This window comes from Rhamphochromis longiceps, linkage group LG14 (genome assembly GCF_057381845.1).
Source record: "Rhamphochromis longiceps isolate RC_006_pf linkage group LG14, R_longiceps_female_GT1.1, whole genome shotgun sequence".
NCBI classification, from domain to species: Eukaryota; Metazoa; Chordata; class Actinopteri; order Cichliformes; family Cichlidae; genus Rhamphochromis; species Rhamphochromis longiceps.
The window spans coordinates 34,816,380-34,844,327 of record NC_140570.1 but is presented as its reverse complement, the minus strand read 5'-3'; the positions used below and the strand labels follow the sequence as shown (position 1 = coordinate 34,844,327).

Genomic DNA, 27,948 nt, shown 5'->3' with positions numbered 1-27,948 from the left:
CATGTTCCTGATGTTCACTGAGCCTAAAAACTGAGTCACTGAAGCCTAAAAAGTCCTGGGAGGCCAAATGACACAAAATGGGGACTCGGAGCTGACTAAGAAGACCCGGCAACAGGGACTACTTAAGCCAAGTGCTATTTCTTTTACCGGTGCTCAATAGAACACAAACCAACACTTAATTTCTAATTAGCTCTCTAATCAGAGTCAGCACGCAACCTTTTCAAAGCTGCCTCTTTCCAAGATAAACTACATCTCTTTTTTTTGCCACACTACTATTCAAGCCAAATTATACACTCAGAAGTGCTCCTATTGATTTCCATTTCACCTGCCATTTTTATCAACTAACCTCTGCGAAAGTTTCCTGTTTTATAAAAGCTATTAGGCCCATGTTATATGGAATTCACCAATATATATATCATTCATTGACGTGGCTCTTGGTGCTGCTCTGCAACTTCAATAGTTTCAACAACAAAGAGGACAGTTATACCGAGAGCTTCAGCAAACATATAGAAAGCAGCCGGCGTCGAAGAGAAGAGCTGTAAATATGTTTTTACTAAGCCTTTCACTCAGGTTGTCAGGTTGACCCTGTTTGATCTGTTTCAAAGTCAATAGGACACCAAATTTGAGCAACAGGGTTTTCATTCCTTTGATTGTTCATCAGACCAGCATAAGCGTGCTCCAGGAAATAACTCCTTAACTGATGTTCAGACGTTTAACCTGTTTTTTTGGGGGGGGTTTTACTCTCTTATCTTGACTCTAAAGATAGGTAACTTTTCCAGTGAAGTATATGTGACTAACTTTTTTTCCATAGGATCTTTGTAAGAAGTCACAGAATATGTTGGGCAGGTTGTTCCACTCACTAAAGACATACTTTCTGTTTCCCAGAAGCTGGTCATTTTAAATGTTCCCATTCACTCGGTGGATTAAGCTTAATAATTTGATCTCGCTACAATTTAGCCTTTCTTAAATGTAGACGTCTTGAAGATGGATGTTTATCAGGCAGCGTTTTGGGAATATTACTGCCATTAATGAAATCTCTCACAGTTTTAATGAGAAACCCAAAGGTCCATATATACATTATGAACATGTTTTGAATGTTCAGCTACTGCTTTATTGGAGATAAGTCTTGGATAAATTCTAGACACAAGCCTGGAGAATGGGAAACAATGAGAGATTAGATTACTAAGATTTAGATCCCTACAGAACTGCTAAAACCAGATTAGGAAAAAAAATGTTCCTTTCAAATTACAGATTAAAGCAGAATTAAAATCAGTGCAGTTCTTACCATACACAGTAAGGTTGACCATGTTCTCACGGTTGCCTGCAGGAAATGTGGTATACTCGCAAATGTAGGCAGCCTCGTCGGACAGCTGCAGGTTGGAGAACACAATTGTGGTGTCTTCCAATGAGGGAGTACGATGACGAACAGCTGCATGTTTGAAGCTGACCCGCTCCTTGAAGGGCGGCAGCACAGACACACCCAGGGCCGGGTTGGCGATGGCCACATTCTGTTTGGTGCCATTGAGAAGCTTCTGCCAGGTTACTTGGGAGATCTTGACTGGTGGATTACTGTTGCTGAAAACGCAGCGCAGCTCCACTTGTGAACCCACGAAGCCAGACTTACTGGTATCCATCTGTACCATCTGTCCACTGCCAGCTAGACACAAAGAGGGGGGTGGAAAGGAAAAAAAACATTTAATTACGATTAACAAGTGTCCAAGGCCAAGCAAGCACTCCAGTCAATAGCAAGTACATGCACTGAAAGTCAAGGAGTCAATTCAGCCTCCTAGGTAGTACAAGCACGCACAACACTCAGAAGTCAGACTCGTGGATTCAACCATACGCACCTGTGTGCCACAGATACTATATCTGCCCCCTATACATAAAACAAGTTGGTTCATGGTGGTGGTTGTGTGCGAAAGCTGTGGGAGTTGTTATTAATGGGCACATCCATACAAGCCTGCCTTTGTCCACAAAGGTGCTGTTTCTGATGAGATGGGAGGGCCGAGCGAGAACCAATGCATCACTAATGAATGAGTACAAGGGCAGTGAGCTGGAGCCAAGTCGTCGTCTGCTGCGCTCTCCTCCACCTACCCAGCAACACACTGGGTAGCCTATTGTAATTTTAATTACTTTTTACTCACAAATACTTCAATGACTGCCTGGAGCTCCTATTAGGAGAAACAATGTGTAGTCCTGTGTAAGCACTCAAAACAATGAGAACACACACATTAGCTGTATTAAAAGAACCCAGCAATTAGGCACTCCTCCTTTACTATCTAAGCCTGTGCGGAGCATGGTGGCAAAAGAAAAGGTCAATTAGAGAACATGGACCTTCGGTTTAGTCTTTCATGCATATATTGACCTTGTGCTAAACTGAACTGTTGAATACCGTTCTTTGTAATGCGTTTTTGCTTTTTATTTAACATTAGCAGTTATCAGCCTTGGATTAACTGTTCCTTACAGTCTCTATGCCTTTATTAAGAACTGGAAGCATAAGATGGAAAATTAAGTGACAGGAAGAATAATTACACAAGTCACTCCCTTATTCACACATACCGATCTGTCAGAATTGATCATTTGATACTTTTTTCTATATCAGTATAAACAGAACATTTTGGGGTTTGGATCTATTGGCTTGACACAATCTGTAGTCTCAACATGGATGTCATTTCAGTCAGGGATGTCATTCAGTGCGAGCAGCAATTTTTCCAAACTGAATAACTGATTAGTTGAAAAAGAATACATTAAGTTTTAAGCCTAATTAAGATTAGGCTTAAAACTTTTTGCTAAAGCATATAGTTAGTGTTGGATCAGGTGACCCTGAATCCTCCGTTAGTTATGCTGCAATAGGCGTAGGCTGCTGGGGGATTCCCATGATGCACTGAGTATTTCTTTTCCAGTCACCTTTCTCACTCACTATGTGTTAACAGACCTCTCTGCATTGAATCATACATGTTATTAATCTCTGTCTCTCTTCCACAGCATGTCTTTATCCTGTCTTCCTTCTCTCTCCCCAACCGGTCGCAGCAGATGGCCCCGCCCCTTTCTGAGCCTCGTTCTGCCGGAGGTTTCTTCCTGTTCAGAGGGAGTTTTTCCTTCCCACTGTCGCCAAGTGTTTGCTGTATGTATTATTATAGGGTCTACCTTACAATATAAAGCGCCTTGAGGCGACTGTTGTTGTGATTTGGCGCTACATAAATAAAATTGAATTGAAATTAATGCTGAAGGTAACTAGTGCATTTTTTTGGTTTCTTTTTATAATCTGTAGTAATAGGTCTTCTTCATGGATAACAAACAAGTACAAGTTTCACTTAAACCTGCTCTGAGCTCTGCAGTGTCAGCAGTCTGAACAGATGTGCCATTGCAGGGCACCTACATCCTGTTGTTTCAACACTTCTTTGTTATCTCGTGCTACAATTTATGGTCGTTTCCAGGTGAAGTCTGATGATGTCCCATTTCCTGAAGCGACAGCCCCTGACTGAGCTTGTATTTACAACCAGAGGCAGCCATAATTATCTTCTATGGATACACAACTATCCGCAGGAAGAAAGACTGAAATTCCTTCGTTAATCACGCAGGACTCATAAAGCCACCAATGTATCCACTCATAAACAGGCTGAAAATATGCTGTGGTCTCAAGTAGAGAAGTGGTGCCTAAACATATGCACCACAAGCAGAGCGGCTCTTTAACGCTGAATAACTGCATCACAATGATGGATAATCGCTGCCCTCAGAAATAAAGTTTCCACAGGGGGGCTTTAAAATGTGTAAGAATGCGTGAGAGAAATCCATTTCTGTATACACTCATTCACTACAATATCTGATGTAGTTGATCTTTAACTATACAAGGATCTGAGGAAGAGGGGAAAGCGAATTCTGTGTATGCAAGGCTGTCAAACTGTCTTAAGTACCGGCAGCGACTGTTATGTTAAGATTTTTCTTGTAAAAACGGTAGGTAGTCAGCCAAAGGACGTGAAGGCCCAATACATGCATGTAGAGAGGAAATGGTGCAGACTCTGGGTAGACCATTAAGATTAACCATGTATTTTTCCTCAGCAGGCTGAGAACTCTCAGGTTGAATGACTTAGGCTGGAAAGCAATGCATTATGAGAGAAAGGCAATTTCGATCTATTATTATGTGCTTTCGCTCAAATGCTGCCTTTGCGGCCTACATCAAATCACATAAAAAAACAAAGTGACAACCTTTTGAAGTTACTGAGTGCACATCATCTTTCATTTCCTTCTGACCACATCAGCAAGACCCTCTCTATAGAGATTTAGACTTGGGGGATTTGAAGATGACAGATTGATTTACTAATGCAGTTTGACAGAGAGGACTGGCAACCTTGTCATCTGTACCTTGAGAACCACCTGTGTCCTTGTGCACCCCAGGGCAATGCTTTACTCCATTTTATCACAGCTTAGATTACCAGTTGTGGCAGCTATAGTATGATATTTTTGAAATAGCAAACACAATTTACTGCGTGACAACACTAGTTAAAGTTTAATCTTAAGTTGGTCTGAAGTGGAGGAGCTGCATGCTGCATGTGACGGGGGCTGTAAAGAACTCATAAATATGTACCTGGCCAGACCTCATCCATTTCAGCGCTAAAACAATAGTGGCAGGGGCCGGCTGTGCAAAGAGCCCCTTCCCCCTCTCGCTTTGCTCTTCCTTCCTTCTTTCTCTGATGCTACCAACTCAGATTGAATCAACTAAACAGCAACTAATGCAAATGGAAACTCGAGGAATAGGCATAATTATACAGTCACAGAGCCCAAATTCACTCTGTGAAAGGGCCAGAAGCCCCCACTGGGACCCCTTTCACTCAAGGACTGTTGGACTCTTTGGCTGAGCAGAGTCTATAATTACAGACTACATAACAGAGTGGCAAATGCCACAGAAAGCACTGTCACATACATGCATGAGATTCTAAGAAGGTAGGTTGGAGTGGGGGCTTAATGAAAATCAGTGATGCAAAAACAGAAGAGAAAAACGGAAAAAGAGATAGGCAAAGTAGAGAAGTGTAGAACTGTCGAGAGGGAGAGAGAGACAAAGAAGTAGGTGGAGCTGTAGGGAGGACTGTAGGTGCGCTACTGGTTTGAGGTTGGCTGGCATTATTGCCTGTGCTGCTGCTGTTTTGTTCTCACACTGACAAGAGGATTGGGGGAACAGTCATGCTCTAATACACCTGTGGATAGGGTAGGCACTGCCTTAAGAGTTGCCAAAGGAGAGAGGAGTCGTGTTTCTGGAAGGAAAAGCGATAGGACAAACAAACAAAGCAGAAAGTACTTCCAAGCTGGCAAAATATTAAATTAAAAAAAAAAAAAAAAAAAAAAAAAGAGTGGCTTGATTCTCACCAGGTGAGCTGAGTTGGATCAACGGGGACATAAGGGGCAGTATTAAAACAGCTGCTGTGCCGTCTGGCCCTGCGCTGATAGCAAGAGACTCCCAAGGCCTCGGCACAGAGCTGTGCACGGAACATTCAACTGTAATAAGATCTGGCCTGTCAGGCAGAAAGGAAAAGCATGTGCTTTGTGTTGTTTGCATATGGCGCATTGGACATTGTGCATTAGAAGCTGCACCAAATAAAAGCCTTCAGTCAAATGGACTCTCCATGGTGCATAGACAATGTCCAGGAAAATAGAAAATGTATTCAAATTAGTCACATTGAAACATTTTATTAACCAGGTGGGAAAACAAAGATAAAACAAAAAAAAATAACAGAATTAATTCCTGTCTGTAGCGAGCCAAAATGAAGGATGCAAACATTTAACATTTGCCTTTTTTCTTTGCTGTAGAGAATTTAAGTTTTTTAACCAAATACAAAGATCAGCCCACAGATAAGCCCATATGACCTTGTTCTGGTACATAGAAAATCACTATGATAATATTAAACTAATAAATTTAATAAGTATACATAACATCGAAAACAGGCCCAACATCTCTTTCAGACCAGGAAGGAATATATCTCATAGCTAAAATCTAACACTGTTGTCTTTTATTAGCCAAATTGGCAGTATTTCAAAGGTAGTTATTGCCTACTTCAATATTGTGCATCCAAAGGAATCCATTGTGCGTGAGTCAAATAAAGTTCAGAATAATTCACCTCAAGCTGCTGCAATGCGAGGAAGGCAAAGATTAAATAGAACTGAATGCATATTTTAGAAGAAGCACTCATTAATGTCTTCTATTTAAAGCTGCACCAGGCAACTCGGCACACTGTCAGTCCCAAATGGCAGCGAGACGTCTCCGTTTGAAGTTTCAACACTTCAAAAAGCCCCAAATGTGTAATGTGGTGTCGTCAATTCTTTTTGGACTGAAATGTCATCCTTTCAGTGGCTTCGGAGGATAGAAATGAGAAAGAGTTTTAGTTTTCACTGAAAAGAGTGCCACTTCCTTAAACAAGAGGAGATCCAACTTCCGTAAAATTATTTCACTTACGCAAATATGTCAAAGTTTTCAGTGGCACTACAGTCTTTTCTAGCTCCCCTGCAAGCGTGAAGTATTTTGGTATAAACTTCTTGCCAAGTGCAGCTTTAAAGCTTATCACATGAAAACACATCATCTCCTCACGCTTGATATGCTTTGGTTGCTCCACTCTACTGTTGCTTAAGTGGGATGCTGATAGATAAAACATGGCTTGAGCCGCACGGGATAATGACTGTTTAATGTAGTCCCAGTTCCCACGGCAATGGCACAGTCCTCTATGCTCCCCTATTCATGACCACACATGGGGTGTTTAGGGGGAGTCCAAATCTACTGTCTCATACACACACAGAAACCTCCCATTAGCAGCTTGTTTATTCCCCTGGTAGGACAATTTTACTCTTTTTGTTTGTCAGTGAGTAATTTAAAGCTCTTGCAGTGGCATTTTGCTCATGTTTTATAACAAATAGTAGTGATTCCCAAAATGATTTATAAAATAAATGATGGTATTCTTCTTAGGGGCATCTGGGAACTCTTACTGTCCCCGAAGCTTTAATACAAACAGATAGGGCACTTCATTTAAGGATAAGCCATATGCTATGTGTACTGCTGCTCTTTATTGACTGTGGCCATTTAGCTTTTTGAGACAGAGCAGTACGTGTCAGAGAATTTGTTTTAATCTACACTCAGACACTATTTGATGGTGCTTCAGCCAGGTCTCTTGGGTAAACAATGGTGTACCTGCCAAAGCAGCTCTCTTTACCCTCTGTCTCCCTAAGCAAACATCCGACTACAGAGGCAAGCGAAACCTCACTGGAACAGATGGTTTAGTACCCGTGCTCATAATTTTCCACTATCTGGTTCAAATTTGAAATGCTTTTTTGTACAACACGCTCTTTCATTGAGGACAATGTAACATCTGCTGCGCTGTAAATGTTAATGATTATCAGGAATATTTATTATGTTAGGCAACTTCCCAACCTGGGACGGCTCCATGAGAGGCACTGTGCATTTCATTTGAACTATTTGCAATGGCTGTTTGAGCAAAAGAGTATCGTAATGGCTGACTACCGTCGCACAGTAGTCATGTGTTTTCCACCGGGGCTATAAAATTGCTACTTTCGGGTTGGCAGTGTGTAGCATCGGCTACTCAACTATGCACACAGGCTCTCACCTAATGTAGCTGCATCCATCGTTTGTAAAGCAACATGGGGTTCAGAGCACAAGTCCACACACACACACACCCTCGAGCAGCTTTAAGGCATTTCAAATGTCAAGGGGATGCATCATTTTGCCTGCAACAGAGCTTCTCATCTTAGTTCAGCGGGATAATGATTCATCCTTGAATGAAAAAGTGGAAAACATCACTACTCCATTTTGTTATCAGACAATTTCAAAGAAGCAAATCTACAAGACAGTGGAGTTTAGTGTGCCCTTTTTGGGAACCTCTCACGATACCCTTTGAATTTAAAACATAAAGTGGATAGCAGTGCCTGTGGATTTTCAGTAATTAATATGTGTTTTTATTCTAGTCTAGCAGGAAATAAGCTAAAAGCAATTTGGGATTTTGGTTGTCTTTGACCGAGGCAATGACAAATAAAGCTTGGCCAAAAATAAGACTTTTGCCCTACAGAGAGAGAGAGCAAGAGTGGAAGAGAGAGACAGAGAAAGTATAGCACGTATTGAGTGTAAACACAGAAAGAGCTTTGACCCTCCTCCCTCAGCCTGCAGCTTAACAAAACAAGGCCACCAAGGTTTCGGTTCTACGACACAAAATAAACAGAGCTGACGTTACCTGACCAAATGGCGAGATGACATCATCCACTGATACCAGATAGCAATCAACTGTCAGCAAACAAAAGGCCGGGTGCAAGGGAAACGCAGCGATAACCTTCCTCTTAGTAAATGAGTGACTGTAAGCGTCAGAGTTGTGTGCGGCTGACTGATACTTGGAGAGAAAAGCTGGGAACCCTCCAGGTGTTTCAAGTATCTACAACTGTGGTATCAGAAATAAAATGCTGCGCTATAAGAGTAACATCAGCCAGATAATAGCACGCTTTATCAGACAGCTCTCAAGCCATGACGCTAGGGACCGCTTACATGGACCAGACAATTAGTCAGCAAAGCATCTCGTCCACAGAATGGGTTCAGCGTTCACAATGATGCGCGCTGGTTATTTTTCAATAATGCAAACGTTTCCCTGGGCTTTCAAACAAGAGCAGCTGTTGGACGTCTTAATAAGAAAGAGCTGATCAATAAATAAAAAGGGGGCCACGGGCGAACTGCGACGCGATGCATTACGGCCTCAGACAGGTTGAGCCACAGCGTCTGCAGGTATCAGCTTGGAGCACGAAGCAGTTAAGGGGTGGGGTTACATAAATGTGATGTAGAGGATTTTGGGGAGTTAAGGAGGAGGGTAAGCAGTGAGAGTGACACGTAGTGGGTCAGACGCGGTGAGCAGATTACAGCACTCAGGATATTAAAGCAGAGGAGAGACGATGCTGCAGGCGGCACAACTCCCGTGGAAATTTCAGCATTAGTACGGGCCGACAAAGCGGCTATGTCCACATATACATTTGACACAGTTGACATAGCAACACAATAACACAATTGCTGCAGGAGCAATGGGACATAGTACTAGTGGACAGGGGAGAGATTCAGACTAAGGAATAGTACACACTTCAGAGATACATAAATTTGACGTTTGGTGGGTTAACACTCCCTTGAGCCACTGGTTGTCACCGGTGGGGCACGACACAACAGTGTGAAAAATATTACACTGAATCTATTTGATTTGGGAGCAAAACTCACCATACTCGTCCTTTTCAAAGTAAAATTCCACTTTTTTTGTAATTATTTATGACTGATTAAAAAATAGAGTGGGGTGAGGGGCATGTAAATGTTTTGCTGCTGAAGTGGGGCATTGCAAAAACAGTTTGAGAACCATTGCCTTAAGCTCACTTCAAACGCCATTTAAAAGTAAAACAATATATTTTTTAAGTGTAGAAATACCGGTAAAACTAGGCCATGTGCACAAATCCCCCAAATTAGCAGATATGTCTACTTGCTGAGAGGGGATTTTACATTTTTCTGTCAAAAGATGTTTCAGGGTATCACCTTGAACCCTTGGGACTTTTAAGTTAACAATTTTCTGATATCTTGCCCTTGCATCAGCCAGTATTAATGGTGTTTTTCTACATATGAACCTCAAATGCCCTGACTCAATATGCATAGGACAATGAAGCATACAGATTATGTATAAGAATGATACTGGGATGGGCAGTATAGGATGGCTAAGCCAGCACCCACAGCAGTACCCTATACCTCTGCTAAGAACTCAGCAAATACAGCATGAAATGCATATAAAGTCCTGCCAAAAAGTGCTGAGAAAGAGTCTGGCCCTGGACAACCACGCATGACAAATCCTTCTCTCACACCATCTGTTCCATTGTCCAGAAGTAAAGATAAGTCTTGCATAGAGTACAAACACGGAATATTTCCATGTGATTATGCCAAGCACTTGTGTTGGATACATTCTAAAACATTAAGATTTCAAAAATCAAACAACCATTCAGCTGAAACCGGATGATCAATTATTGGCTGCACATAAGAATAGAAATGGGCATTGGATGCGGGAATCTGCACGCTCAGTCAAAACAACATTGTATGGGTGTAAATCCATACACCCCATGCAAGGTGACCTTTAGAAATACTCAGTGAGAGCACAGAATATCACTTTTTTTGCATGTCTGACCCCTGCTGACCTTTATTGGTGGAGTTTTTTTTTCCCTTTTTCCACCAACAAAGGCCAGCTGATATCCTACAGGCATGCAGGCTGGAAGAAGCCTTTCGAGGATAAATAGGTCCAGTATAAGCATAGCGAGGAGCACTGTTGCATGACCAGTGGCTTATTAAACCCAAGGAATGAGAACGTACAATCAATATTTGATTAGAGACACTTGTGATTTTTTCTGACATTTCCACTCTGAGTAGCCTCTGTAGATTTCTTGAAACAAATTAAAGTTGTGCATATCATACATTTTTAAGGACGTGTAGAGAAAAATAGAAGAACTGGCAGTCATCAAAGTGCATCTCTAATTGTGCTTGGGACACAAACAGGACAGTGGGGGCAACGTGCACACAGCTAGTCTTGTTGGTGTTTTGCACAGAGCTATTTTTCTCTAGCATTGCTGGAGCAGGCCATTTATACAACAGATCCATTAACATATAGGAGAGGGAATTCACACTCCAGCTGGAGTGGGAAGTGGGCTGAAGCCCCAGTCTGCTATCAATTAACAAGCACACTTAGTATGTGTCTGAGTCATGATCGTCATGGGACTCAGAAAATGCTGTGCATTTGCTCAAGATGTGCCGTCAATAGCCATGCTGCAGATTAGCAGCCGTTGTACCATGTCTGATGGTCTTCTAACTGTAAGCAACAGAAGCAACTCACCAGTACGCTGATCTAATACTGCAACAAACAAGTCATCTCTGTGCACGTGTACAAGGAATTAAGTACAAATAAACACGATTATGAATTTTGCCCTGCAGTAACATCATTTAGGCATGGATTAGTATCCTGATTTCACCACTGGAGGAATGAATGTGTTCAGTTACTTAAGCTGATAACGTTAGATATGCTAGACGTACTTTATCCTTGAACACGTTATCTTATCTTGTTATTTAAATTATTTTTTACATTTGCAATGCTTGTAGATTTTAACAGGCATTCCTTGGTACAGTTTAACTGTGACACTGCATCGCTGGCAGAAGACGTCAGGTTTTTTTTCAAAAGAGTGACATGGAAGGGGAAAAAAAAGAGAAATTACAGTAGAATCATCAACAGCAAGCATGACATGTAAACAAAAAGACAAGATTGATACTAACATGTGGTAGAAATGGCTACACACAAGGTTTCTGCATAAATGCTGAGACTGGCCTTTGCCAAAATCTGCTTTTCATGTGTGTTTTGATCATGAAACTCTATGAAATCCAGTGGTTCTCGGCAGAACTCTGAGGCCAGGGCTGAACCATTTCCTAAACCACGACCACAGCCCATCTTTCCAAGGCAAGTACGGCTCCATGTTCCACATACATATAACCGTTGGAATGCTCACCACATCTCAGGACCATGTTCATATTCTGCTGCATGTGCTTTCCAGCTGGGATCAAGTATTGTCTTTCCCACCAGTGTTTGAGCTTAACCATATACAGTATTTTTCTCACAGCTTAGCATGTTTCTCTACAGCATCTTTCAGTAGATCAAGCCTCTCCAGGATATTATGAAATAGCTCTGATCTGGGCTTTTATGTCATTCTGACACCACATCTATTATGACTATTACATACAGAATTGTAAGCAAAGATAGAATGCAGACAACTGAGTGATGGTAGTAATTTTTTCGAGGTTGTTATCCCTTTCGTTCTTTATATTGTGACATTATTTCTGATAAAAGTTAAAAGGAAAAAGAAAGAAAAGCTAAAAAATATGTCTGCACAGTTTGTAACTGGCCTTTCAAGAGAAAAGCAACTGGCACGTAGACATAAGTAGTGAGCCACAAAGCCACAGCAAGGGGAAAGGAGACTGAAAACTGAGTCGGGTGGTATAAGTTACCCCAGTCTCCACTGCTCGTTAGATGTCTATTGACACAAGGACCCAGAATACAAAAACCATTTGGTACATTCTCAAAGACGGAATCCCGCAAGAAAAACAGGACAGACATTTCGAAAAAGTGACTGAAAGGAGAAAGAATGGGAGCAGTAATCAATCATAGGAATCAAAAATCATAAAAATGCCTCTCTCTGGGTTTCTCTCAGTTTCATCTGAAACCACTGCAGTGGGTGGGCTGTGGGCTTTGAGTATAAAAAAAAGAAGAAATAAACTCATGTTTATCTTTTTTATTTGTTTTTAACTATGTGTTGTTTTTGCTGTTCAAAACTGAGGCGTGGATATTCAACACTTCCAGTTCCTGTGAGTGTTTTTTCTTCTGATTATTAACACAATTTAAAGTTTAATGTCAAGTAGCATCAGGATGAAGTGGAAAAAAAAGGGGGCCGGCTGCGACTGGTGAAAATAGTGTGGCCAAATTGTAACTGTGTGACTGCTCAGACAGATTGTGATATTCACTGCGAACAAATCAGCAATGATCTGTAGTGCGAGTACTGAGCGGGTGGAGGAGAGCCTTAGGAGGTTGAGGTACCGGTATGCTCTGCGGAGAAGTGGAATGAAAGTAGAAGCAAAACAGCTATGCTGGGATGTGTGATTTGGAGATGGTGGCACTGGCAAAAAGCTGGAATTGGTAGAGCTGAAGGTATTGGATTGACCATGTGGAAGGAGGGAACGTGGATATACTCGACAATGGGCAGGAGGAAAATAGAGGAGAATGGTAAGGGCAGGGTGTTAAACTTCACAGGATGCCAACTCACACTTGAAATGCAAGAGAACATATAGTGAAATGAGCCAGGCAGGAATGGAACTGGTTCTGACTGTTCTGACAGCTTTGATGAAACAAAGAAAGAAAATATAGCTGATAAATCCTGATAGTGTATTACTATTGATCAGAAGCAGAGAAAATGAAGCAGGCAGTCAAAGGGAGCTACAACAACTCAATTAGGTCATATTGAAGTCCCTGTCACTCAACCAATGCAGAAACATACTGCTTCTTTGCAAGGAAAAAGAAAATCTAATTAGTCTCATTACTATATCAACAGGCAAGGGTACCACATGATGTCAGCCTCTTTCTATGCGATGGTGTGGAAGTTAACCCAAGCTTTTTTGCAGCCACCAACAATTATTAACCGAGGTGAAGTCACTTACGTGAATCTACCTCTGACACTAACAACCTTTGAAATCTGCTGATGGGGTTTAGACTGTCGCTGGCTACGAGACGCAGGCGCCTGTCCAGTGAGAGACCAAATAGCTGTACACTGCATGCACAGATTTTTTTTGTTTCCTCCTCAGGGCTGCAGCAGTATTATTTAGAGCTCTTACCCTCAAGTTGCCTTCCTTTACTGTGTCTATACTATGGACTGCTCATTGTTTGACAGGATTGACAAGCTCCCTGGCAGAGCTGATTAAAAGCTTTAAGGTCAGAGAAGTGGGACAGATATCGAGCGAACACCTGTCTCCTCGCTGTGAGCCAGTCCCCTGTAGGGTGTGTCCTCCACTGGCACAGGATCAATGGCTCCATTAAGACACAACCTAGACAGGTTTTTTTGGCGCATGTGACAATGCTGCTTTGGCTTGCAAAGAACATTTCACCTCTCTCTTCCTCTTTTTACTTCCCTTTGCCTTTCTTGCAGTTTTGTGTACAACTACAATGGCACTGACCACCACTCTCCTCAGTTAGAGACTGCCTGGAATAAAATGCCGACTGACAGGCACATGCTGCAATGTATTTATTTTTTCCCAGCTTTAGACTTAATTTCATCATGGATTTCAACATCCTGTTAAAAATAACTTGGAAAGCGGGGCTGCCCACTCAAGATTTGCCACAGGATTATAGATCATTAAAGAGATCTTTGAAGTTCACTTGAATCCTCTCCAAATAAGTTAGAGGACTCACTTTTATGGTGTCACGGCCTCACAATTTCTGTTTAGTTGTAGCCAGTTTTCTTTTACAGCTGCTCATACTCTCTGGAGTCATAATCCAGAAATGGACGTTTCAATTTACTTCAGCTCGAGTTCGGATGATAGCGAATTAAGATACCTGCTTCTGTGGATACCTTACCAATTTTATCCCTTCTGGTAGGCTTTCCACTCCCAAGTTCACAGAGGAGAAAATGTTCTTTTTTTGCCATCTCACAGTAATCTATAAAATGAAACCTAATACCGTAGCTTTAGTCACGGGATAAGACCTCAAAGGTTGGGTGACTTTTACCGAAAGATATCTCAGACCACGTCCCACACACCACTCATCACTACTTTTGTCTCCAGAGTACTTCTATTTTCGCAGGTTTCCGTTTCCCACACAGTCACCTAGATGGTCTTTCTTGATATGACTCACTGTGCAAAAAGATGCATTGTGTTTATCAGATCAACCACATAATCTTGTTTCTGTTTGCTGGGAAAACAAAGACGTTGACTAAAATGATGTAACAGACATAAGAAAGACAAACCGAAATTATCAGTGCCAACTTTTATGTTCTCTTGTAAATGAGAACAGAACCAATAAGAAAACCCCGGGATGTTCTATAAACGGAAATGCTGCTGTCATCGACGAGACTTTTTTTAATGACAATATCGCCAAATAACCATTATTGCAATGAACCACTAATTTGCCAAAAAGTGTCATTAATTCACGACTTTTCCACATTTAGATATTTGATGAAGATGTAGCACAACAGTAAGGTGAAAAGAAACAAATTCACACTTTGCCAGTGGTGTTTTAAAGTAGGTGTGAAAGTGGCTTTGCAGGAGGAAAATGCGATGGTGTTAGTGAACTGCTAGGTCACATCTCCATTCGCAGCTGCTCTTTGGACATTCCTCACGTATGCATTTTTGCCTTTTATTTGTGGGAGCTCATCTGAAAGCAAGGTCGAAAGTACAGAGGGGGGAGATACTTGTGTAACGAAGAAAAAGAAAACATTTCATCTCTAACACTGGTCTTACGATTTTCATAGTAAGTGTAAAATATTTTCCTGCTTTCGTTGTAGGTGCTTAACTTAGTGTGGAAAAACAAAAACAGCTCACTCTATTCTAGGCTGGGTGAAAATGTTTTATATTCACAGTGTCCTTCACAGATTGCAAGTGTACCTTGTACTCCTACATTCACTCGCACACTTAAAACGATCTCATACTCACAAGGCTGGTGGAAAACATTGGAGCAGAAATGAGTCCAATGGAGGTGTTTGGACAACTGACAAAACTGCATTTGTGCACTCCAAATATCGTGTCGTGAATGGATGCAAGGATAAAACTCAACATATGGGCTAGTGCAGGCCAGAGTAAAATAAAGGGCAGCGAGCTGAGACAGGTGTATCCCTCGTGGGCATAATTGTGTGTTTAATCTTGTTTAAAGTTATTTATAATTTTGTGTGAGTGTGTTGTTCAATAACCCGCCATGCATATCAATGTGGTAATTATAGTTAGTATTAATTTCAGAATGATGGATATGTTTAGGATAACAAAACAAATACTCATTAATCATTCTATCTTTGGGTAAACTAGCTTTTTGTGACAGCTGGAAATGCAACATAAGCCATGCAGGTTTCAAAGATACCATGAAAACAGTTGACAAGAGTTTATTATTCACTCATCCCAGCATTAATCACGCAAGAGACGATAACAGTTAGCATCCTATTAGCATCTAAACTGTGTATGCCTGACACCACAGGGCACCAGCAGCAGTCCTGCGTCCATGTCCAGATGCTGGTTATATCAGCACAAGAGGTGGTGGAGATTCGGTGGAGTTTTTAATTTTGGATCTGATTGGTGTAATTTGGTTTGAAATATTGACGCTTTCACAACACTTTCTTGGAAAACATCCAACAAATCACTGAGTGATGAAGGCCAGTGGGGTGCGTAAGGATTTCTACCGAGACTGAGCTTTTACTGCTTTTATCTTTCCCTGTGACACAGCCGACCCTTCATACATAATAGATGTGTTCGTGTCCATGAAACTGCAGATGCTAGAGGCTAAGGGTTGGTGCAGGCCACAGACAATAAAAGGGGTTTTTTTGTTTGTTTTTTCCACTGTTTTACAGGCTTGGATGCTTCATACCAATCAGCCGCCTCTCCAGTGATGCTGTTTGCATTTATTATGCTAATGTGGTAGCTGATGAGGACACACTTTACACAGTCTAACATGAAACTATACTATGGCATAGGCCAAATCCAACATTTTTTTCCCCCTTCAAGTATCACTTTCACTTTACTGAATTTAAATTATGGGTAAATATGTTTATGGAACCTGTCAGAAGCAAAATGCTGTAACTGGCTGCATGTTGGCTCTGAAGAATGACGCAGAAAACACATCTCAAAACGTGTATTTATAAACGTCGTCGGCGCAAGTCCACAAGAGTATTTTATTAACATATCGGCTTATTGTTCCTAATGAAGGTTAATTAAGCACCAAACTGTTATTAATAGCAGATGCATTTAGATTTAACTGCATTTTTATTGCAGCAATGATCAAAGACATTCATTTTCTGAGACGTGGGAACACTGATGGTGTACAGTAATTAAGGGTGCATTGTCTTCCTATTCCCTAAACAGTTAGTTGTTTAGCAGTTATTATGCTCACCATAATTTTACTATAGTTTTGAAATGGTATTTACTTTATGAATATAAATGTTCATGTCCTTTTTTTTTGTTTTTAAATCCCATTGTTGTGGAGAGAAAAAAAAAGACATGCGAATAAAAAAACCCTAACTGGTAAATATTTATGTACCCATTTTCTAGCTACAAGCACATCTCGCTTGGCTGCACTAAAATGAAACTCGTTGTGACCTAGTTAGAAGAATGCCACACGACAAGGCCGTGCCCGCCCTCTATCCGTGAGGCTAGCCAAGCAGAAACAGCTGTATCAAGCGTGATATTTTGCACAAGGTTCCTTATTGACAGTTTGTTAGCAGGACAGAGAGCAGCCAGGTCTGTGTCCTACTCCTTGGCTGATTAGATGGGTGAAGGACAGGCCCTGGCTGCTCTGGCTCTTCGTCACAGGAAGCAGAGGCGGCTGAGTTTTGTAAATGTTCAGCCACTCCCCTGCAGGGTAAGCGGGCCTGGACAGGCTGGAGTGACGCTTCCCTCGTTCCCACAGCTCAGCCAGCTTGACTTTGCTTGGCTGATGAACTGTGACGGGACACAACTCCAAGGTTGTTGGTTAAAAGGAAAAAAAAGAGAAAAAGAAAAAAGAATGCAACAGACAAGCCAGTCAGAGTAAGAGCATGAAACAATGTTGAACTCTGCTGATGGCTCTCAACCTTTATATCAGCTGGCTCGACTGCACCTGGGGCACACTCCAGTGAACACCTGAAGGATCCACACTGTCAGGATGTACGAGTTGCGGGGCCGTAGAGCCAGCTGGTTATGTTTAAATACAAAAAGAAGAGAATAAACAACGCCACAAACCTGCCCAGACACGAATTACCTTGCACAACTTAAAATGAGTCAGTCCTATGATTGCAGACAGCGGAGCACTCAAACTCCAGGGAGCTTGTTTCACAAATCAATCTAAACGAAGGTTTCTGACTGAGGTGTGCGCGCGTGTACGTGTGCGTGAGGAGATTGTTATTCAGTTCACCTCTATAGGCTGTTTCTATCTCTATAGAGAGCCTATCACCACCATTTACGGGTCTCAAAGCACATTGTACAGCTTTCTGCTGCCACTTTTGTGATCATTTTCTTACCTCTACTGAGAAGCGTTACAAAGAGCCCCTTGTGCTGGGAAAGTTGTTAGTTTGTGCTGCGCTTTCAACTCTTACACATCAGAAATTGTACAGTACTTTATGTCACTGTACTTCAACATCTCCTTCATGTTTCCTGAAATAGGAACCACAAATTTTCATCCTGCCCAGTTCTACAAAGCAAGCATACAACTGCTATGATTTTTATTTATTTTCTGCATGAAACTTTACAAAATTGCTACAGTGTAAGAGTCTGTCAAAACCACTGCATGTTTATTATGCAAAGATCCACTTCAAATAGTCATCAATCCCCACAAGATACCAGACGAGCAGTGTAGTTTCGACTAAGCAGATTTTTCCGGAGCCGGCCTCTCGAGGAGCAAAACTCATGCAAACGACTCCTTTTGTTGCCGTTGCGTCTCCCTTCTACAGAAATAACACGCCTAGCAGTTAACACACCTCAAAGTCACACCAGGTCCACGCCCACTTGAACCACCTTAAACAGGATCTTTTCCCAGGCTTTAAGCAGCCGCTTTATTTGGAGAATGACGACATTCTCACATTTGTGTTTATCACTTTCATCCAAATCAAGTAAAGCAGGTATTCCCTCTGGAAAAGTCAAAGAAAGAGAAATAACTACAATTATCACTTCAAAATTAAGAAAATTAGAAATTCTGTGTGATTGCAGGGTGTTAGGAGATACTAGCCAGAAACACAGTAAGAACACATCCCAGCAAAGCGATTATGTTGCTTTCCACAATTTTACTGTATAGTCATTCTTCCAGCTTAGTGCTTCATCCACCAGAGTTCCCGTTAACCCCTCTGTAAATACTCGATGACAGATGTCTGCTGGCCTCTTACATCCACCAGACTAGTGCTGGATTTCCCAAAGGTTTTTTGAAGTTTTCTTTGTGTATTTGTTAAGGGACGATTTTAACAGAAGACTATTCTAGATGAGTAATGCTTGTTGGTTTGACTACATAAACCAATTACTGAATGAGACACCATAAGAGAATTAAAAGTTTCGTTAGCCGCAGGGTAGATGGTACTATAATTGGATTTGGCAACAGTAGCATAGATCCTATCTGTGGAAACAAAGAGGAGCTATACATTCCCACCAAGTCAGATAGATGTAAAGAGGTTTTAAAGTAAGAATGTGCAAACTGCTGAAATAAACAGGGAGTGTTTTGTTGAACACTCATGTGGAAAAAAATAAAAATCGATATTACCAAGACTTGCTGTTAGGAGTAATTGTACATGCATTTGCTCTCATTAGAGAGTTAAATAATGACCTTGTAAGGTTCAGCTGCTGTTGCTCGTCTTCTGTTTGTGGATGGAAACTGCCGACAGGTATCTGTTAAGGTGTGATCAGCCAAAATCCACATTGTTTAAAAAAAAAAAAAAAAAAAAAAAAATTGTGTTGTCTGAGAATATCAGACAATAACTGGTAGAGTTTGGAAGTGTTGACTTGTGTGTACCATGTGTTCCATTAGAAATGAATGCCACCTACTAGAAGTTTAATAGCATCAATACAAATCCCATGAAAAAACAAAATTACTTTGGGCAAAAGAACGGAAAAGAAACAGTGATATGTTGTTGAGGAGCAAATAAAAAAATACAATCCAAAATTCACGTATTATAGAATCTAGACTTTCTACAAGCTCCAAAAAAAACCTCCCGAAAACATAAAGCACTCCTTAATAAATGCCATAGAGATTAATGCAAAGCCAAAATAATTATGCAATTTTAATTACCGGGCCTGGCTCTGTTCCTAAGTGCTAAGAATCCTTAGGTAGTTAGCCATGTCTGAAGAGATTTCGAGTATGTGCACCAGAGCAGTTTAACAAGTGAACTCTGAGACGTGCGGTGCAGCACTGAGCTCAGCTTAGCTTTATGGATGTTACGATAAGTAATAACAAACTGTGCCATGAATTAAATAAAGCTGCACTGTTTGGCACTCGCTCTTCATCTGAGGCAACAATTTGATACAGACAGAGCAGACATTTCTATTTTAGCTGCACTGACAGTTAATATAATTAGACAAGTTGCTGTCGAGCAATTGCCTGACACTTTAACTCTTCCCATATTTCCTTCTTATCAGAGCAACGTGCCACGAATTTTGAACCGATCATTATTTTCGTTCCTTCTTAGAAAATTTCCTTTAAAGATCTAACAGAGATGCCCTTGACCCAGACACCGTCTATAAAGCAAATCAAAGAAACAACAAAATAAACAAAGAAAAATGCGGCGCTGGGCCAATATACTTAAAAACAGAGCTTGTAGATTACAGAAATACTCTGCGGGGCAGTAGGTTCACTTCTTTTAATGCTGAAATTAAAAACTTCCCGTGCAACTTGTGACTGAGGGGGAAAAAGTCATTCAGATAAAAGGCCTATAGATGGGATTACATTTCAAAAAACTGAGGGTCTCTTCTATTTGCAATTCATTGACCTGAAATGACCTCACTATAAACTTCAAGGTGCTAATGAATAAAAACAACAGCAGAGACAAATTTAAATTTCATCTTGGCTAAATATTCAATAAGTTCAACACAGTGAGAGCAAGAATAAAATTGCTGTTCAGCATTACTGCATGGTAACGTATGTATGTGTGTGTGTGTGTGTGTGTGTGTGTGTGTGTGTGTGTGTGTGTGTGTGTGTGTGTGTGTGTGTGTGTGTCCTCTCCTTCAGACAGCACTGTCCTTGACTGACCTTGCTGAGGCAATCACCCTGAGATTTGCCTCTGACATGTATATGCTGAGTATTTGGCCTGCTCTGCAAGGTTCGGAGTCATGTAGAAATCCCCTGGTGGCTGGAAATCCAATGAACACAGCTACATGAAATATATGACATGAGGCCATTTGCAGCAGCTTTATTTCCAGATTTAAAAAAAAAAAAAACAATCAAAAAAAAAAATTCAATGTCTAAACTCTTTCTAATGAAAGGGTACGAGTGACCTACTACTGGTATACGGCAAAAGGATGGCACAGTGACAGAAGACGGGGGAGTTTAATAACTAAGGCAGGGAGAGACACAAATATAGACAAACAGTGGGATGAGGAAGGGAAAGAGAGATGAGCACTTTCATTCCTTGGAGAATCATTTTATCAGACAACTCTGCTCTCTGCTGCGTCTCCTTTCATGCATTAGCAATATACTTCACTCTACCTTGTGAATGTGCAACACCCACGCTGTAAACAAAGAAGGTCCTGATGAAAGAATAGCTGTTTAGTGAAATGAGGAATGATCACAGGTGGGACAAAGTGGAACCAAAGAGATTTCTCCAAAGGTTTAGCAGAAAATGTAGGATTTATTTTTTTTACCATTTTATTTTTGGAAGTAAACTTAAAGCTATTGAAAAAAAAAAAAGAAAAAGTAACAGACCAAATGCTTTTTTTTTTTTTATCACAGTGAAGCAGTTTTCCCCAGGTAGTTTCTTAAAAGCACCCAGAAAGCATGTTCCAGCGCTTCTGCGATTCTTGACACCTAAAAGGTCAGTCAAGGGTGAATTTTTCATGAAGGGGAGACATAAGCTTCTCACTGGCTGCTTTTAGAATCCAGAAGAACCAGAGCCAAACCTAAGCCTGTAATATATGACTCTTACACATTTAAAGAGATGTGGAAAGTCGGAAAAAAAAGGAGGAGAAAAAAAAAAGGGAAACGAAAGAGAGAAGAACCAGGAGGCTGATGGAGAGGACAGAGATCACGGAAACAGCTGGGATGCCAGATCAAATGGGAATGCGAGAGAGAGAAGCTTGTTTTGCCCCTGTGCAGCGATGGGGGAGAACCAAGCGTGTAGTGCATCAAATTTTCATATGAGCATCAGTGCACAGCTTAGAACTGCATTATGGAACCAAAGCAGCAGAAAATATCCTTGAGGAGCAGCTGAATAAAAATGTGGCTTATTTATAGACCATGATGAGAACACATTTGAATGATTTAATTAAGCTAATTAAAGGACAGTGAAGGGCCATCAAAATATCTATTTATACTATAATGTATGTGCTATTATTCTTAAATGTGCCACATTGTATAGCCATTTAAATATATTATACTAAATCTAAATGTGCAAAGGAAAAAAAATCAATAGACTCACCAGGTAAAATATAGTTTTAAGTGAGTCCAAGTGAGTACACCATTGTAGTTATATGTTGTTTTTATTCTTCAGTGTTGTGTAAACATATCCTGGAATCTCTCCACAGAGATCATTTCCAAAATGCTCTCACAAACAATCATGTCAGGACTGGGAGTGCTGTTGATTGTAAACAAAACCTGCGTTCACAGCCGTGCATGTGTGGTCCTGGTTACGTTTCGGGGGGAAAAAAAAAACTGCTTCAGATTGTGAAGGTTTCCATTGTGAGAGGAAAAAAAAACGGTGAAACTAACGGGAAACTATCTGTAACCTTCTGCTATGTGTGAAACTAATGGCTTTTGCTTTTCACAAGAGTGTCAGTTAAATCCATTGACTCCGTTATGACAGGATTTCTACAGATGTAACGGAATGTAAGCTACGATACTCACATGATATCAGACATCTGGCCCATGAAACAACATGAGCGCACACTGTATAAAGATGCCAAACAATCCAACAAGCTTCAGCATTTTCCTTTCTTTTCGTTGTTTCTTTTTTGAGTGTACATTTTTTTGGAACCAAATCTAACAAGAACATTTTTATCAAGCACTTGAGGCGTGCACGTAACATTGCAAAAATGTTATCATGTCCTTGATGGACATTTTTTCCGATACTTTTACAAAAACAGGAATCTGAGGGCATTCCAAATAATAAAAAAGCAAAAAACAAACAAAAACAAAAAAACCCGAGAGAGAAATGTGCAGCTGGTGCAACGCTGGTATAGGTTTTAAAAGAAACCAATATTAAAAATGTCTGTCAGGCTTTTCTGACAAGGATTTGTTTGTCTTTATCAAAGTTTAACAAAAAAAGAAAAGAAAACAAGACCAAACCTGGCGGAGAAATCTCTAGAACGCACTACAACAAAGGTGCACAGTCACTCGCGAGGGAATAATGAGAGTTCTGTATGACAAATGAGAGCTCTCTGTATAATACTTGGGTCACGTTCGCCAGCACACCTGGTTTGCAGCTTTGGCACCCGCTTCACAGATGCAGTTAGCAGATGTGCCATTGAGAAGAAATGGCGCTTTGTAATGTGTGCGTAAAAAGCATGAGTAAACAGCCCACAGGATTACAATATTCAGAGATATGAAACAAGTTTACTGTTTTTTTGTGAGCAAGCTGCTTAAAACGACTTTGTCCAGTAAAATTGTGTGAACACGTTATGCTCAGCGCAAAAGCAACAAGGAAGGCAAGTGCACCTGTTTTAATGTTTCAACTTTTGTCTCTCTTCGTTTGTTAACTCTGAGACAAGGCAGCCTTTGGCTCAGCGGAGGTCGATAAAGCAATTCAAGGGGAGCTTCTTGACAAGGAAAGAGGGCATAGAAGAAGAATGCAAAAGAAGAGAAACAAAAACTACAAGGGCACTTGGCAAGGGCACTCCTCAGCCAGTGCCAATGCCAATGCAAATGCCTTGTCTTGTAATTTTAAATGATCCAGAACTACCCCCCCCCCCGTCATATTCCAACTCTTCTGGACGTTTAATGAAATTTGATCTGGTACCTTTTGCACGATTATATTGGCTGCAACAAATTTAAATGGTTTCTGTTAAGGTCAATACATTTGGAGGAAAAAAACAAAGCAAAACCTGAACCATGAGTGAGACGAGCGAGAGCGGGCTAAACAGCAGCAGACAGAAAGGGCTGCTCGGTGTGATAAGGCAGTTTCACGGTCCCTAGTGTGAAATTGTGATATCTCAGAATGGCAAGGTAATGGTGTCAAGAAAGATCCCGCTTTCCAAAGCCAGACGATTTTCCTCGCGAAATCGCCGTTAAGCAAAAAATTGAAAGGTGAAAAATTCAGATCTTCCTTAGTACTGCTGAAATTTTATCCATGATCCTTCTGCTTCTGTATTAAGACATACTTGTTCAGAGCAGTCAGTTTAGAGCTGACACAGTGCTTTTTTTCCCCCAAACCAGGAAATGTTATTTGTGGCATATGCCATAATAAATATATATAAAATAATAAATGTCTAAAATACAAAAAATTTTCTAATGTTTGTAGAAATTAGGCTAAACAACACAACTTTTTAAAGACAGGCTCAAAGAATAAGGCCATAAATAAAGAAAATTTAAAAATTAGGTAGTCACTCTCTCAGGGCAAGAGATGTAAAGGTTTCTGTTAAAACTGTGCTAAAACTGATTGAAATTAAATGAGTTAGACCTCTAGGTTAAATAATATAACTTAGATGATGTTAGTTTCCCCGCTAACTCGGTTCCAATAAATCCCCATTTGCAGTCTTGAACATTATCCACCTGGGAGCAGAAATTGAGTTAGACATAGCAGAGATTCAAGTTCATGCTCGCACACATGACAGTGAATCAGAAACAGAGACGTGCAGCTACTTCTCAATAATACAACACATCTATGAGCATTTAAAGCAATGGCACAGTCAACTTGGGAAAAGTTGATCAAACTAATCCACAACTTTCAGAGCGCCTAAATAAAACAGTAAATACGTTTCGCCCAAAAACAAATAAAAATGCCTAATGGCAATATTCACTATACAAACACACGTTCTTTAACAAAAGCACACATGCACAAACCAGTCCAAACCACCCGTGGCGGAGTTTAACGGCTTTCCTGGATTCTAGATCGCGACAGCCATTCACAGACCGGTTAAACAGCTCGGGCCACCGCTGATGTCACCCATGGGTTTTTTTTCCCTTCCTTTGGTACAGACATGTGGGCGAACTGGGTGTGGCAGCCTGTGCTGCCGCAGCTTACTCTCTGGCCAGAGTCACATATAATTTCGACACATTTCAGCGACCACGACATGGCCAATATGAGAAGCTTGAAAACCCCACGAGCGCTCTTGCCAGCCAAAAATGCCTCAGTCACTGCTTTGTGCAAACAAGCTTCAAGGTTTGACAGCCACTCAGTGCCCATCCACTGCCATTATCCGTAAGGAGCTGTGTTTCTGAAAGGCTATGAAAATGCTCTAACCACACATGAAATCTCAACATCTGTACCAAGGACACTGTGCCACTGGAGGGAAAAAGAGCAAGCGATAATAAAGGCTCACTGTGGAGGAAGAACCTTCCTTTTCCCTCACTCACCCATCTGGTTGGCACTTTATATTTAAGCAAATGGCTTTATTGTGAGTTTTCTTAGGGCCTCAACAGCTTGACGGTTTTGCTGAATGCCACCCGCTCCACTTATATCCGTGAGCTGACAGAGAACCAATGTCAAAGTCTGTGTAAACTGTGCAGGTTCACGAATATAAAGAATGATTCATGCACTGAATATTCACATGGCAACAGCTAAACAACAGCCCTATTCAGTGGGCTGAGCCCATGGTATTATCAGGAATTGTTTCAACAGTGACTAAAAGACAGTTGGTTTGCCGTTGTAGGTGCAGGCAGGGACTTGTCCTTCCTGTCAGTGCTCAAACCTGAACTTCCTGGAGATGAGTGTAGGGGGGTAAATAGAAGGCAGCGCTGTCATCGAATAAATGCATTTTGTGATTATTTATTTAAAACCCCCAGTGACACTTTGGCAGTGTGCATTTCTTATGAGGGAAGAGCAAACAAAGGGGGGGAAAAAAGTGAGAGAATACCCAAGAGACAGCTGGTGAAATTGTTTAGATCTTGCTGTAGCTGCAAATTCACTTGGAGGTGGTGACATTACAAACCCCCAGCTCAGAGGATAAGCTACACTTATATATAGTTCCCCCAATTTATCTGTGCTGCTTTGGTATGATCTGTCATGTTTGTGTCTTCTAATTGGTAGGGTTACAGAGAAGCTACCGAGCCAACCAAGACAGACTGCTAAGAACAGTTGCATTTAGTATCGACTGGAATTCAGTATTTTTCCTGTTGTTAGCCTAAAACTAATAAAGCAGTTTTGGGAAAATGTATTAGCAACTTAAAGTAGCCAAGCTGCTATTGTTTTAGTCCTTTATGAGCAACAAAATACTACAACATGATGCAGAAATGGCCATCTATAAAGTACAAGTAAATAAAGCTGAATTGCATGACTAAAAGATGACTGCAGAGGGTTTTGCACTAAAAATTTATGTCTTAAAATAAACAAAATAAGACATATCACTAGAAAATAGTTATATTCCACTATATTAAAAATTAAGTCAACATGCATTATAATGAAAAAAACAAATATATTAATGCTAATATACCAAATTACTTGCACGTGAGCATTTCAGCCTTAATTTCACACCATCCTAAAGGCTCACTGCCAAGTCTGAAACTCTCCTGCATCCTCTGCTAAGAATGATTATTTCTGGGAGATTCACTTCAAACATGACATTTAAAGCATCCATATTAGACGTGTAATTTTTTGTTTTTTTACTCCAAGCTGCTTTGTCTGCATACAATAGTCTCCTCCCCTCCGCTGTCACCAATCAGATTTGGCCGAGAGTCTCGAGAAAACATCAACATTGCATCTGCCGTCAACGCAAATTAGGGCGTAATTACTACAGAGATACCCATTCAGTATTGTTTCTCTCCAGAGTGCTCCCCCGTGCCTAACCATCTGCAATACTTCAATAATATTTATCATGTTTTACTGAGCAGTCTCACTTTCCCACAATGCCCCTCCTTAATAAGCCCCAGACCCAAAAGCAAGCTGTGCACAGATAATTTCCCCCACGTCCATTCCAGTTTATTGTTTCATATACTGTACCTCTTTCTTACTCTTCCTCTGGGCAAATGCCCTGTGTGGGGTTTTTTTGTTTGTTTTTTTTAAACTTCCCGTGGCCCCAACAATCCCATCATAATGCTTTGCCAACACTTCTGGGCTCCATTAGCGTCTGGCATTCCTCCACTAATTGCATGAAACTAGGTCTGCAACCTCTTTTACACCCAATCAGTGGGGGGCACAAGGGTTCCTCTCTTGATTATATGCCACAGAAGCCAGGTAAAGGCATCGTTGCCGATTAGACAAGTAGCTAAGGTGGGTGTTGGGAGGTTGGGCTCATCTTACCTCGCCATGTCACTCTGTTTGTCGTCACCGCAAGGAGTAAAAGGAATAGGGAGGTGGAGGGGCGGCTGGTGACGAAGCCAATTATTTTCACCTATCTGCTGCTCCCTGCCAGCAGACATGTAATCTTAAATGGTCTCAGTGATCCCTGGGCAGGCTTTGAGCCCTTGGAGAATACAGTTTCACAGATGAAGCTGTCACAGGAAACAGCTTGTGTTCAGCAGCAGGCTTTGCAGGCGCTTTTCACCTGTCGTCTATGAGAGCGTTATGACATGAATGTACAAAATCTTCATTTTCTGAAACCAAAAAAAAAAATTGCTCGTTAGCATTTTATCTAAGGATGTCTGTGTAATCAGTTACACTTTTGTTCTTGAAAAGAATTTGCTGCTTGCACTGTCCTCTTTTGTGTAAATGAAGAAGTGTGCAGTGGCATTGGGAAAAAAAATTATCGCAGCGGCGAGCTCACAAAGAAAGCTGATGGGAATACAAACTCTGCAGCAAAGAATGGCAAGGTGGAGAGAGGGATGCTGTTAGTGTTAAAAGGCTCAGCAGATCCAGACTGACAAGAGGCCTTTATGACAATGTCTCCCCGGGTTATTACTATAAATAAAAGACAGAAGGCTGGACGAACAAATTTGTTAACTTGCACCCCAAGGAGAAAGCCGAGATATATTTTGATGAGTCAGCCTTCCCTGTTTTGAATTGGATATGAAAAGCCTTTAGCCTGGTTCCTCAATGTTGCTAGAACAAGTTCAAATGATGGCAAGACCTATACCATCCAGGTCTCCGGTGCATTATCCCTGCAGTCCACAAAGTTGCACAAAAGTGGCTAATAGTAAAGTAAATGTCAGGCATTTGGGCTAAGAGATAAAGATGACACTTGCAATTCCAGAACATCTCTAGAAATACAGAGGCTTTTATTCCCCTGAATATCTAAACTCCCCTTTAAATCCATATCTTTCTTAATGGCAAGTGTGAAGTACCCTTTTGAACATAAATGTAGCTGTGTCATATTCAGAGATGGTGTCTGAAATGAATCTGTTAAGTAGGGCAGAAAGCTGTTTTTATTTTTTTCAAGGAGAAAAACACAAAGTAGTATAATATTCA

The 27,948-nt window shown here is 40.9% G+C and overlaps 1 protein-coding gene across 4 annotated transcripts in view; it reads right to left on the bottom strand.

The window, feature by feature from the left end:
- nectin1b (nectin cell adhesion molecule 1b) overlaps window positions 1-27,948 on the bottom strand; it is a 162,467-nt gene that overhangs the window by 111,928 nt on the left and 22,591 nt on the right. For all 4 annotated transcript variants that reach the window (XM_085429102.1, XM_085429105.1, XM_085429104.1 and 1 more), the window contains exon 2: window positions 1,286-1,657. In XM_085429102.1, the coding sequence (XP_085285228.1) occupies window positions 1,286-1,657 (372 nt within the window). The remainder of the gene's footprint in view (window positions 1-1,285; window positions 1,658-27,948) is intronic.